General features: G+C 48.1%; 1 protein-coding gene across 3 annotated transcripts in view; it reads left to right on the top strand.

The window, feature by feature from the left end:
• Window positions 1-9,346, top strand: part of TRAF3IP1 (TRAF3 interacting protein 1) — a 27,094-nt gene extending 17,748 nt beyond the window's left edge. For all 3 annotated transcript variants that reach the window (XM_015635412.1, XM_015635414.1, XM_015635415.2), the window contains 2 exons: window positions 7,261-7,484; window positions 8,933-9,346. In XM_015635412.1, coding sequence (XP_015490898.1) covers window positions 7,261-7,484; window positions 8,933-9,098 — 390 coding nt within the window. In that variant the 3' untranslated portion in view covers window positions 9,099-9,346. The remainder of the gene's footprint in view (window positions 1-7,260; window positions 7,485-8,932) is intronic.
• Window positions 9,347-13,493: the final 4,147 nt, after the last annotated feature.

Genomic DNA, 13,493 nt, shown 5'->3' on the forward strand with positions numbered 1-13,493 from the left:
TCCTGAAATTGTGATCCAGAGAGAAGTGTAGTTTTCCTGACAGCAGAGTTGAATGGAAAAGATGATTAAAAATGCTTGGAGTGTGTGACAGGCACTTGACAGTTCAGAAAACAAGAGCTGGAGACACGATTGAATCCTGGGAAATGATTTTAGAGAAATTACTGTGACAGTAAAAATAAAAAAAACCCCAAATTTCCAATGTGGCCTTGTCTCTGGGGATGTTTCTCTGTTTATTTAATCTGTTTTCCATCAAACTCCCCAGGAGAAATGTCTTCTGCATTGGGGTACAACTGTATTCCAAACTGTGTTGTGCATCACAGAGTGAAATTAAGGGTACTGCCATATTTTTGCAGTAAGGTATCCAAAAATCCAGGGAATACTTGAAAGAAAAGTGGCTTTGGGAAATTCCATCTTCCTTCTATCTGTCACTAGAATGTTCATCCTCCCTCATTTTATTAAACAATTCAATACATCCAAATGAAATGAAATATTTTCTCACTTCTATTCATTAGTCTTTAAAGCCTTGATCTTCTGCCAGTTGGGAAAATGAAGAGGGAAGAAAATAGCAGGCTGAGTGCTACAACTTTTGTTTAATACATTATTAGTTCCAGTATTCAGTAAAAAAAAATGATCAATGGGTATACCTGATTTATTGGGGATTAATGAACCAGAAATGAGGTGAAGTTGGTGGATTAATACTTAATCCAAATGTAACACTGGTGCCCTCTCAGGGATGTTTCACACCTTCCAGCTGCTGATGGCTGGGGAACATTTATTTATGTTAAAAACATTCCTCCAAAACCCTTTCTGTGCTGTGTTTCCCAAACATGCATTTGCTTTTTAAGGAGTTTTAATAAAGGAAAAGAAGGGAGAAGGAAGGAAAACTGGGACTTTCATCATCTAGGTTTTGCATGTGCAGAAACTTAAAATAATATACACAATTTTGAGGTCAAACAAAGAGGTCACTCTGGAAATACACAAGATTTTTGCTGCCTTGATTAGCTGTGTTCAGCCTAACAAATTCCTAAAAAAACTTCCTAAATGTATTTGTTTAGAATCTAAGCCTCTAATGTTAACCAGAGAAAGAAACAGATGTTCCATTTTGTATTCCACTTCATTTATTTGACGTGTGGAAAAACGTAGGCAGGTTATTAAATAGCTGAAGCAAGTGGGGAGAACAGAATTCCCATCTTTGCATTATCCAAAAGGGCTTCAGAAAAGCAGTGACTTGGAGGCTTCTGGGAGGAACAAGTGGGATTGAATAGCTCAGCACCTGGGCAATATTAACTTGAATTACCAGTGTGGTACATTATGCACTTAGAGCTTAGGACAGATCTAATCAGTGCTGATTCTGTTTGTTTGAAGAGCTGCAGGTCATTGATTTTGACATTAAAAAAATCACATTTTTATATTACAGCTCTGGGGGTGCCCTCCAGTCCGTGCAATTAATGTGCTGTGTTAAGCAGCTAGCTGGAGTCAGAAATCCCATCATTTAGGTGTTTGGAGGAGGCTCATCATTCCCACCACAGCATCCTGCCAGCTTGCTGTGTCCTCAGGAATGCTGTCAGGGAAATGGAGGAGTTACCTATGGAAGGGTTTTCTCCTCTGTGACATCTCTGCTGATGCTGATGTGACGCTAACTCAGCGGGCTGCAGGCCCAGAGCTCCTCAAAAGCAGGATTTTTAAGCCAGCAGCACAGCAGCTCAGATGTGTGTGTGCTCAGGAGTGTGTGCTCCAGGCTCCTCACACTGCTCCCAGCTCACAGGGAACAAAAATGTGGCCCCCAAGCAGTCGTGCTAGAAGCTGTGAGCACAGGAACAAGGCTCTGGCCACTCTTGGGATAATCCTGGTGTCAGAGCTCCTTTGTGCCCCAAACCACAGAATTTCTGTCCTGTGGGTGCAGTATAAATCCAAGTGAGCCAGCAGATGGATCTGTGGACACAAAGGATGTGTAAAAGTGGTGAGGCAGCTGTGGTTGCCCCCCAGGAGGGGTGCAGTGTGTAAAGGACACAGCACAGGGCCTGTCATGTCTTTCTAGGTGCTGGGGCACAGCCTGGGGGGAGGGAAGTTGTTTAACACAAGGAGCAGGTTTATTCCAAGTCCTTTTTCTCCAGGAAAGGCTGCTCTTTTGGGAGGAAGAGGTTCTGCACACAGGGAGTGTGAGGAGGAAGGGAAGGCTGGGCACAATTGGCACCAGTGTGGCATCGTGGGTGAATGAATGTTCTCTGCTGTCACTAATTACAGCTGGAATAATCTCCTGGCTTGTCTGCTCTGGCTTAGAATTCACAGGGCTGGAGCCCCTCTGCTCTGGAGCCAGGCTGGGAGAGCTGGGGGTGCTCACCTGGAGAAGAGAAGGCTCCAGAGGAGACCTCAGAGCTCCTTCCAGGGACTAAAGGAGCTCCAGGAGAGCTGCAGAGGAACAAGGGATGGAGGGACAGGACACAGGGAATGGCTCCCACTGCCAGAGGGCAGGGCTGGATGGGATATTGGAGAGAAATCCTTCCCTGGCAGGGTGGGCAGGCCCTGGCACAGGGTGCCCAGAGCAGCTGGGGCTGCCCCTGGATCCCTGGAAGTGCCCAAGGCCAGGCTGGACATTGGGGCTGGGAGCAGCCTGGGACAGTGGGAGGTGTCACTGGAATGGCAGGGGTGGCACTGGATGGGCTTTAAGGTCCCTCCCACGTCAGACCATTCCATAATTCCATTATTTTGTTTTGTGTGCTGAATACTGCCCCAAATACAGGAGATTTTGGGAACTGACTTCTCCCCAGGAATGCAGGGTGGGTGTGTGGGCTGGGGTGGGTGTTCATCAACAGGTGAAAATTCCAGCTCTTTTGTTTTTTGGAAGGATTAAATATGAACTGAAGGGAAAACCACCACCCTCCAAAAAAATAAAAAAAAAAAAAAAAAGAGGAGATTGAAAAAGCTCTCTTGAAAGAGCCATTCTTTTATTTTCTTGTGGATCCTTCCAGCTCAGGAGCAGGTCAGACTGAGTCTGGGAAATGCAGTGATAAAGAACATTGTGTCTCCAACTCCTTGGCCTGTGCCTGAACCCCATACCTGGCATCAGCAGAAAAAGCATCCTGTTCATTTGAAATACTTTAACATTTACTGTTTCCCCCCTGGTTCCGTGAAAGAGTTTCTTATGGGGGTCCCTGGTGGATAGTTACAATCTACTTAAAACACAGACTCTGTAAAAACCAGGAAAAGAAAACACCCTTTATGATCAAAAAATATATTTTATACAATAAAAAAAAAGGCCCCACCTTGTTGGCTTTGCACTGGATATATCCCAGTTACTTGTCCAAAATGAGGTTTGTGTCCTCTGCTGTAGAAAGAGGTGGGGGGAAATGGTGGAGCTCAATAAAATTGTGATTACTTGGATCTGTTTTCCTAGTGGGACATAATAATAGAGTTAAAAGGGGCTGTAGAAACTATTAAAAGGCTTGATGGATGCTTGTACTAATTTGACTCCTATTTAAAAAACTGTTAATTAAAAAAAAAAAAAAAAAAAAAAGGGGAAGGTCTAAAAGTAAGCAAATGCTGTTTCTTGAAATTCTGGTGGTTTCTGGAGCCTTTTGATAATTTCCCTCTTCTTGATTAAAAGAGAAAAATTCCTGCTTTCAGATTTCTCAGGTCCCTGCACCCAAGCCCACGTTGTGTTGTGCTCACATTGAGGTAATGGGAAAAGCAGCCTTTTTTTCCCAGGAATCCAAAGTAAACATTTATCTTGGTGCCTTATGAAAAACACGGAGGAAAGGAAACGTGTTGGGCCTACAGAAGTGATCCAGCCTTTTATACAGGGATAATTTATTGATTCTGGGGCTGTTGTGAAAGGGGAGTTGGTTGAGGTGTAGGGCCTAATGAAAAAGCCTGGAACAATTTGGATTCTGGCATTTTTCTCCCTGCTGAAAATCTCCTGTTACGCGTTTGTGCAGAGCGAGCAGAGGTGGCACTCGGGGCTCGTACCGCCCACGTTGCCGGCTGTAGGGAACCATCTGCCATCATTCCCGAGATTTTAACCCATGGCTGCAACTCTGGAGCTGGGAACAGGTTCCAATGGATTTCTCTCCCCTTCAATTCTTTAAAATCAGCGTGAGTTGGCAAAGCTCGAGAGTGTGACGGTGATAACGCTGAGCCTTGCAGGACCTGGAATCGCGGCTGTCCTGTCCCTGGAACGGGGCTTGGAGCATCCTGGGGTAGTGGAAGGTGTCCCTGCCCATGGCATGGCTTTGAGGAACTGGGGGGGCTTTGAGGAACTGGGGGGGCTTTGAGGTTCCTTCCCACCCAAAGCACTCTGGGGTTCTGGGATCCTGGTAGCACAGCTGTTAATGAGCCAAAGGAAGGATTTCTGACTTGTGGGATGAGGGACACAATGAGCCCACTGAGCTCCTGAGCCTTCAGGTTGGGAACTCTTTCTTGGGAGGAAATTTTGCTTGGATTTTTCCTGAAACTTGGGAGCTCTTACAACACTTCAACATCATATGAGTGTCTCAAAGACACTAATTTTTAATTTTTTTCCTGTTTTTATTTTTAAACAAGCCTGTTGATGAACCTGTATAAATACTATTTGCTAGATTTTTATTTCAAATAGCATTTAATAGATTTTAGTGGTGTTATGTTTCAGTTCTTGCAATGCCAGTTGGCCTTGATGATCCTGAAGGTCTCCTCCAGCTGTGACAATCCAGTAATTCCATGACTGACTTTGGATGGGATAATATTTTCTCCTCTTAATCTCACTTTTAAAGTATTCAACTCCACAAAGAACATGCTGGAATTACAGGAACACTAGAATTAATTTTCAGTATTTACTAATATACTGATTCATCAAAAATATTCCAATTTTTTTTTTATTTTTTTATTTTGCTCGAGCTTTTCAAGCTGCTGTGTATTTTAGCCTGGAATATTTCAGATTGTGAGCTGGACCTGTTTTTACAGACCTGTGTATTTGTAGATTTGTATATAGGTATGTTCTGTACCTAAAGCATACAATTCTGTCTCACTTCTTTACTGAATTGTGGGGTTTTCATTTCTATTTTATTTTTTTATTTCTATTTTATTTTGATCCTGTGCTTCCCTGTGGAGGGAAGTGTGGCTGCTTGGTCTGTCTAGGTATCATTACAAGAATGAGAAGTAGAATCACAGGACCATTTTGGTTGGAAAAGGTCTCCAAGCCCTGGGGAACCCCACTGGGGACCAATCCCAGCTGGATGTGGCCCCATTCCCCTCTCTGGGCCAGTTTTTATCCCATGAAAACTGCACTTATCCAAGCCACAGACTGCCAGCATTTCCAGCAGAGTGCCTTGGGAAACATTCCAAAACTTGGCATTTGGAAAGCAGAAGTGAAGCAGGTTTTCACACACCAACCCTCAGATAATGGCCTGGCTGAGTCTTCTCCCTTCTGAGAGAGCTGGATGTGAAATAAATTCCTTATTTCTTGGCTGAGCCTTTGGATAATGGATGGTGGGGAGGAGAGGGGTGAGGGTTTGGAGCACTTAGCCAAGGAAAAACAAGGGAATGGGATTTTTTCCTGGGAAGCTGTTGGGTCTGATACAACTCTGCTGATGGACTGGACTTCCCAGTCTCATGTGGAAAATCCAGTGCTGTGGATTGAGCCTTTCCTCTGGCTTTGATGAGCAGAGAGTAGGAAAAGGAGTAGGAATAGGGTCAGGATAGAGAGAGAAGGGCTTGAAATGCTGTGAGATTGCAGCTCTTCCATCCCAAAGGCCAGCAAAGGCAGGGATGGCTCTGGGGGAGCTCTGGGTGCCGAGGTTCTGTGCTGTGCTGTGGAAACACCTGCTGCTCCAAACGGGAGCCAATTCGCGCCGTGTTGTTTTTAACAGCTCAGCCAGCGCTCCTCAAGTGACTTGGGCAGCAAAGGGACGGGGTCAGCAGCATTTGCCAGCCCAGCCCAGTTAATTTGCCAGCTCTAATTAAACCACTCAGACATAAACCCCCAGTAAAGTCAGAAATCCGGCGTTTTCCTGCGCTGTGTGTGTGGCACAGCACGGGCAGCGGCCCCGAGCGAGGCTTCGGATCTTGGGCAAAGCATTTTCCTCAAACACATCTCTCCGTGTCCCCAAGTCCTCCAGCCAGCCCAGGGCTGCTGAAATGTGCTTGGCAGGAGGCCCTGCAGCCTCCAAGAAGCCAGCTGAGCAAACAGCCCCTGGCTCACACAGGAAGCCAGGCAGCTGTGGGAGGAGGGCAGGAGGGGACAGCAGGATGGATTCCCTGTCCCAGCACTGCCACCTCCGTGTTTAGCAGGAATTGTGCCTAGGAATTGGCTCACCCTCTGTTGGGGTGGCAGGGAAAGGCCTTCCCAGTTGTCTGGCATGTAATAAACAACCAGAATGACTTTAAATAAACTCTACTTCAAGCTCTGCGTGTCTGGGTTTGAGGATTTGACCTGCAGGAATGTTGGAAAGAAAGAAAAACAAGATTGTTTTTTCTGTGTGGGGGAGAAAATCCCAGTGGGCTTTTCCTTAATGGCTTTGCTGGAGTGAGATTATTCCAGGGTATTAGCAGCATGGCATCACTTTGCTCTTTTTCCAGCATCCTTTTGCTCCTGCTGGCTTTGCCACTGGAGCAAACCCTGAGTTTGACTTGCAGTGAGCTGAGAGGCCTCAGGAGCTGCACCACAGAGACTCTGCTGGCTGCACACGAGGGAAGCAGCACAAGCCCAAATTCCTTTGGAGGAGTGGAGTTTATGGAGGCCACACCTGCAGGCTGTGTGGTTTTACAGCCATGAACAGGAGTGCAGGCAGGGGATAACCACGGGCTGTGTCAGCTCCAAAATGCTGTTAGGAGCAGCATGAGGAGCTGGAAATCCAGATATGGAGAGTGGAGGGAGAGAAGCATCTTGACAGGGCTGATACAGAGGACTTTGGGATGGGTTGGCACAAAGAGGAGGCTGTGCCCTGGAGCTCCCACACAGCAGCAGAACTTGCTGCTACTTTCAAAGCTTGCCCAGAGAAGCTGGGGCTGCCCCTGGATCCCTGGAAGTGTCCAAGGCCAGATTGGACACTGGGGCTTGGAGCAGCCTGGGACAGTGGAAGGTGGGACAGGGGGTGGCATGGGATGAACTCTGAGGTCCCTCCCAACCCAAACCATTCTGTGATTCCATGAATCTTCTCTTCCATTTGAGACTGTCATAAACACTTCTCCAGCTACTTCCCAGTTTGCAGTCTGCAAAAATCCATCATTCAGCCTGCAGCAACAGTTTTCCCTAATTCTGATGCTTTCCCTGTTCGTCCCTTTTGTTAGGAGAAGCCAATTGTCTCGGAAGCATCCAGGAAGAGGGAGAGAGACTTGGTAGCCAAAGAAATCGAGAAGTTCCAGGTGTCCATTCAGACTGTGTGCCAGAATGCCTTTAGGCTGGGCAGGATTGTGGATTACATCCAGGAGGACATGGATGCCATGAGGAACGAGCTGCACACGTGGCGCCAGGAGAACAGGGAGCACGCAGAGGCTTTGCAGAGGGAGCAGAGGTGAGTGGGGCCAGGGGCAGCTGGGCTTCTCTCTTGAGGCAGATTTTAGGGACCCTTAAAGCTTATACTGAACCCAGAGCAGGGGTGGATTCCTAAATCCCTACCTGCTCTCTGTGCCGTGGATTCAGCGTGTTCTGGTGTGAATGGCAGTAGTTGAAACAGCTTCTTTGGCCTTCCTTGTCTCACCTCTGTGTCTTTACACTCCTTGAAAACAGAACATCCCTTCCAGCTGTGTGTGCTGTGATCTTAAACATGGGGTAGAGATCCTGTGTTTGGGATCCATGTTTTTGGAGCCATACTCAGCCCAGAGAGATTTGCTGCTCCCTGAATCCATGTGCAGAAGCAGCATGGAGGGATTTTTAGCTGAGCCCTGTCCTGGTGCACGGCAACATAGCAAATGTGAGCCCCCCATCAGTGCAGTGAGGCACTTCAGTCCTTCAGGACAGGATTACAGAGCAGCAGCTGTGGAGAAGACAATGCTTCCCACATGTCCTGGCATTGGGAAGCTCATCCCTGGTTGCTTTGCTTCTGTGACAGACACTTGCAGGGTCCCAGTGAGGGAATACCCGTGCAATTCCTAGCGATGCCTTTGGTGATTTATGTGGTAGAAAGGAGGGGAAAACCAAATGATTTGGAGATCTGGACTTTAGCTGGTGTGCCCTTGAGTGACTGGGTAATTCAGAATGGCAGCAGGTTCCTGCAGACTGGCATTTCCTCTGGCTGTCCAGTGTCCTGAAGATAAGCAACATTATGGAAGGGGACACATTTGTTTGAAAACCATTTCCTCATTCCCTTAAGATGCAACCTGTGTTCATTAATTCATGATTCATGAATTCCCTGTTAGTGTCACACTGCCTGTCCTTGTCAGCAGCTCCTGATGGCTCCTCCTCTGTTTTGTGGAATCATGGCATAGCTTGGATTGGAAGGGACCTTAAAGCCCATCCAGTGTCACCCCCTGCCCTGGGCAGGGACACCCAGGGTGCTCCAAGCCCCAGTGTCCAACCTGGCCTTGGGCACTTCCAGAGATCCAGGGGCAGCCCCAGCTTCTGTGGCTCTTGTTCCAGAGTTTAGCAGAAAAACCAGATGAGCCAAGAAGAGATTTTTACTGTTGAATTATAGGTGATCTCCTCAACAATATTTACCTCTATCCATATTATTAGCTTTGTCTTTCTGCTTCTTATTCCAAACTTTCTTTCAGGAAGGGTGGGAACAACTTAAAGGCCAGGCTGGACGGGGCTTGGAGCACCCTGGGTGTCCCTGCCCAGGGCAGGGGGTGACACTGGATGGGCTTTAAGGTCCCTCCCAACCCAAACCATCCTGGGATTCTGTGATTCCATTAAATACTTTGCAGACTTTCAGGTATTGAAATGCACTTTCTTGGAGGATGAAATAACCTGAAGCAGCTTGAAAGTTTCCAACAACATCCTGCTTCTTTGTGTCCCTTCCAGCATCACAGACAGCGCTGTGGAACCACTGAAAGCTGACCTGGCTGAACTGGAGCAGCTGATTAAAGACCAGCAAGACAAGATCTGTGCTGTAAAAGCAAATATTTTAAGGAATGAAGAGAAAATCCAAAGAATGGTTCTTAGCATAAACTTGTCTTCAAGAAGGTGAAGAAGAGGGAAAAGAAATGGAAGAGCCTTGGGACTCACTGACTGACATTGCTACCAAAAAACCAAAACCCAAATAGCAGATATGCCTTGTTCAGATATAAAATGTTTAGGGACCAGAACCCTAAAGATGATATAAAAACCCCATTATTGCATTGATTTTTAGATGTTGATATTATACAGGGTAAAATTACATTCATTTGAATGCTCAAGTTGCAGAGCTATTAAAATAACTTGTTTGTTTAAATGTGAGCTGCTGGTTCTCACTTCCCTGTCCCTCCCTGGCCACTTCTCCCTTCATCTCCTCCTTATCTCCCCTGAAATTCCCTCTGGGCACACTGTCCTGATAAAAATAACTCATTTTCCCCCTTAAATGTTCCAAGCTCCTGCAGGTCAGAAGGTTCCTGAATCCTGTTCAGGGCTCTCAGGAATCTGATTAGGACCAAGTGAAAATGCAATTCAAGCATCACCACATAAGGGAGCTGAAGTGTTTTATCTGCACAGGTGTTAATTCCATTTTTATTGCATATGTTCATTTGGAAAGGATTAATTTAAGTACCTGTTTCCTCCCCAATGTGTGTCCTTGTAGCTTTTTCTACGGGAATAATTCCACTGATTTTTCTTTAGTGAACTGCAGATGTCTGGAGTGTTTTCCTAATGACCCTTGGAGTGTTCTGCCCATGAGAGTCCAGCCTTAGTGATTCCTAAATCTGCAAAGAGTGTTAGTGCAGACACAACTGTGTGACTCTGTGCTGGGTGCAGAGGCTTTAGTCCCCTACAAGGCTCTTGCCAAGGATTTTATGATGTTGTTTGGGTCGTGGGTGAAATGTTAGTGGCCTTGTTTTTCCTTCCTTGATTGGTGTATCTATGTTTTTTTGGGTTGTTTGGTTTTTTTGGTTTGGTTTTTTTTTAATTTATTTTTTCTTTGTGGTTTCTTTATCTGGTGTCTGGACCTAAAAATCTACCAAATCATCATCATAACGTGAGTGTTCAGGGCATTAAGTACAGAAGGGTGGGAGGCTTTGCTGTGTGGGGTTTTGGAGGGGGTGGAGAAGCATTTGGGGACTTGGGAAGGAAGAGGAGAAATGTTTTGGTCTCTTGTAACAACAGCCTGTGACACTGAGCTCTTTGTGTTTGCATGGCCCTTTTCCAATACCTGAAGTGCATCCTGGGTCTCAGCACATGAAGGAAAAGGGGTTCAGGAAGTCCAGCAGCACCCCCAGAGCCCACAGCTGTGGGTGAAAGCCTTTTCCCTTTAAATACTTGGATTGTACAATGCAAGGTTTGGTGGGATTGCTCGGACTCCTGCTTAGGTGGTGTTTGCCCCCATGAGCTCCCCACTGCTCCAAGCCACTCCTAAAGGGCACAGAGAGATTTGTCACCTGTCCCCCAGCCTTTGTCACCTTTTGTTCCCCTCCCACACCCCCTCTGCATGCACAAAATCCAACGTGGTGCTGCTGGAGCCTGGCACTGGCAGGAAAGCGGGGTGGGAGCACCAGCAGGTGTTCTCCAGAGAGAATGGAGGGATGTCTGGGTTAAACAGGATTTCAAGCATGATTTTTCCTTTCCCTCAGCTGCTCCATGATGTTCCCTTCAGCCTGCCCTCATCCTGTCCCTGCTGGGCAGGCTCTGAGTGCTCTTTGCCTGGTGGCATGACCCTTGTGTCCATCTGTCCTAGTGTTAGAAGAGCCTGTCCCTTCTCAGGGTGAGGAGTTTGGGCTTGGAGGGCTGGGAGAACTCAGGGATGACTTTTTTTGCATCTTTATGTACCCATTTTCTTGTGCTTGCTGACCAAATATCACTTCAAGCAAGAACTGGTCGGTATTAAGGTTTAACAGCATTTTAACATCACATAGCCTTAACTCCCTGGGTTTGTTCTGTTTTCCAGGGATGGAACAAAGCCTTGGAGCTGAGGCAGGCTGGGGACACAGCACCAAAAAAGCAAAGGGAGCAGCTGTGCCTGGAGGAGGGGACTGGGATGTGTGAGCACAGCCAGGACCTGGAGTTGTGTTTCAGCCTGCGGGTGGTTCATTAGCAAAGGAAACTTTGGGAGCCGAGGTTTGGGATTGAAAACCCTTCTCATTGTCAGCCCCGGCGGTGCTAAGGGAGCCTGACAGTTCTGGGAAGCAGGATTTGTGTTTCACAACATTCCTGACATTCCTCTGCCAGCCCGGGAATGTTCCTCAGCTGGAAGTGGTGGCTTGGCAGGGAGGGACACGAGGGGTGACAGGACCTCCCCAGGCCAGGAGGACTCAGGGACAGGAGGCTGGAAGGGAGGGGACAGCAGGGTGAGCTCGGAGGTCTCCACTGGAACTCAGACATCCATGAGTGCTCTGGGTGGTGGGGGCTGTTCCCCAGGGTGGGAATGGCAGAGGTTTGGTTTTGTGTTCAGGAGTGCAAGGGAAGGGAAGGCTGGAGGGCTGAGGTGTGTGCCAGGGGATTTGGATGGAATTTAGGTACAAGAGGGCCCAGCTGGGGTTGTGAGGGACCCTCTGCTCACCTGGGATGTCACCAGAGACACCAGTGCCCAGTGTCCCCAGTCCAGCTCCCCTGGTCACCTGAACTTCTTCTATCTCCACCTGATTTCTTGAGCACCAGGACCTGAGGGAATGGCTGGAGCTGTGTCAGGGCAGGCTCAGGCTGGATTTAGGGAAAGGTTCTTCCCCCAGAGGTGCTGGCACTGCCCAGGCTCCCCAGGGAATGGGCACAGCCTGAGGCTGTCAGAGCTCCAGGAGAGCTGGACAGGGATGCCCAGGGTGGGAGTGTTGGGGTGTCTGGGCAGGACCAGGAGCTGAATGATGATCAGTGATGCTTATGGGGCCTTTGCAGCTCTGCACACCCTTATCCTCAAATTCCCACTCCCCTGGTGCCCTGCAGTGGGGACAGAGCTCCCTCTCGTTGTGGCCCTGCTGGGACATGGTCCTGCTGGGAAATGGGTGGCTGTGGAAGGAAGATGTGTGGAGTGGTGTGGAGGTGTTGTGGAAGCTTTGACCTCTGAGGTGAATGCTGAGGACTTTTGTGTTTTCCCAGGCTGTGGCTCCAGGCTGTCTGCTGACCTGGGAAAAGAGCTCTGCCTCTGCTCCTGTCCCGTTATCCTCACCTGCATTGCTGTTCTGGCCTTGAAATTGGGAATTTCCTCTGTGTGTGGAACGTCCCATCTCAACTCAGCTGTGATGTCCCCCAGCCCAGTCTGGGTTTCTCACTCCCCTGAGCCTGGTGCCTGCTCTTGCTGGTCTTCTTCCAACAGTTTTGCTTAAAATACAAAATATTCCAGTGACTTTTTAAAATTTTTTCCCTCCAAAACAGCTTGGATCCATCCACTGGGGAAACAACCACCACAGACTGGTGCTGTAGGAGAGAAAGGCAGGACTGTGGCTTGTGTAGAAGTGCTTCAAGGATTTTTGGGATTTGGATTCTCCTTCTCCCGCAGAAGAATCCAAAGGGATGGGTTGGCACTAAGACTTTACTTACCTAAAACAGCTGGACTCTGCCTCAGATGAACTTGTGCTCTTTCCTCCTCCCAGATTTACCCTTGTGGAGGTGAGCCAGTCTAGCACAAGGGATGGATTTGGGATCTGCCAGCCATGGAGTCTCCTTCAGCTCTTGGAGAGTCCCAGGGACCCCCCACAACTCCCTGGAAAACTCCCTGCAACACCAAGGCCCGTCTCTTCCCTGCCCTGTTTTGTGAAAAAACACAGCAAAGTAACATTTCCGTTTTCCAGGGAGAAATTTAATTAAAAGGAATTAAGAGCTATGGTTTATGGTTTAATTTAATGTGATGAAAGAGGGATTAGCTCCCACCCCCTCCTACCCCAATCCTCGAGCCGATGGCGGCCGAGAGCCACAGGAGGGAAACGTTTCCCAGGAGAAAAGGGAGAGGAATTCTGCCCCCCCAGCCCCAGATTTATGACTTGTGAGGCAGAGGTTGCTTGGGTCGGCCTTGTTTTATGCCCTGCTGGCTCCCACAGGCTGGGCTTTGTTGTGTGCCCAGGAATTGGCAGAGTGGATGGCTTTGGCTGCTTTTTGGAGGTCCCTCACATGCTCAGGTGCTGGCTGGGTCCCTGAGGCTCCTGGCTGTGGGTGTTCAGGTCTGGGGGCAATGTGCAAGGTGGGCTTTGCCCTTCCAGCTCTTTTCTTTCCCCTTTTGGGCATTTTTTGTCTGGTGAGGAGCATCAGGCAGAAGGCAATGGACTTACTCTGACCTGTGCAGCATCAGGCAGAGAAGGAAAAGGAGAAACTATTAAAGTGCCTGAAGTAGCAGATCCAGCCCAAATACGGACACAGAAGGATTTTCCTTTCTCTGGGAAGGACAGCAGATCCTGCATGGCCAGGACATAACAGGACCTGTCCCCTCTCTGAAGAAGGGACATCCAGGACAAAACTCCAGCATCCCACCTCT

This window comes from Parus major, chromosome 7 (assembly GCF_001522545.3).
Source record: "Parus major isolate Abel chromosome 7, Parus_major1.1, whole genome shotgun sequence".
Classification (NCBI taxonomy): Eukaryota; Metazoa; Chordata; class Aves; order Passeriformes; family Paridae; genus Parus; species Parus major.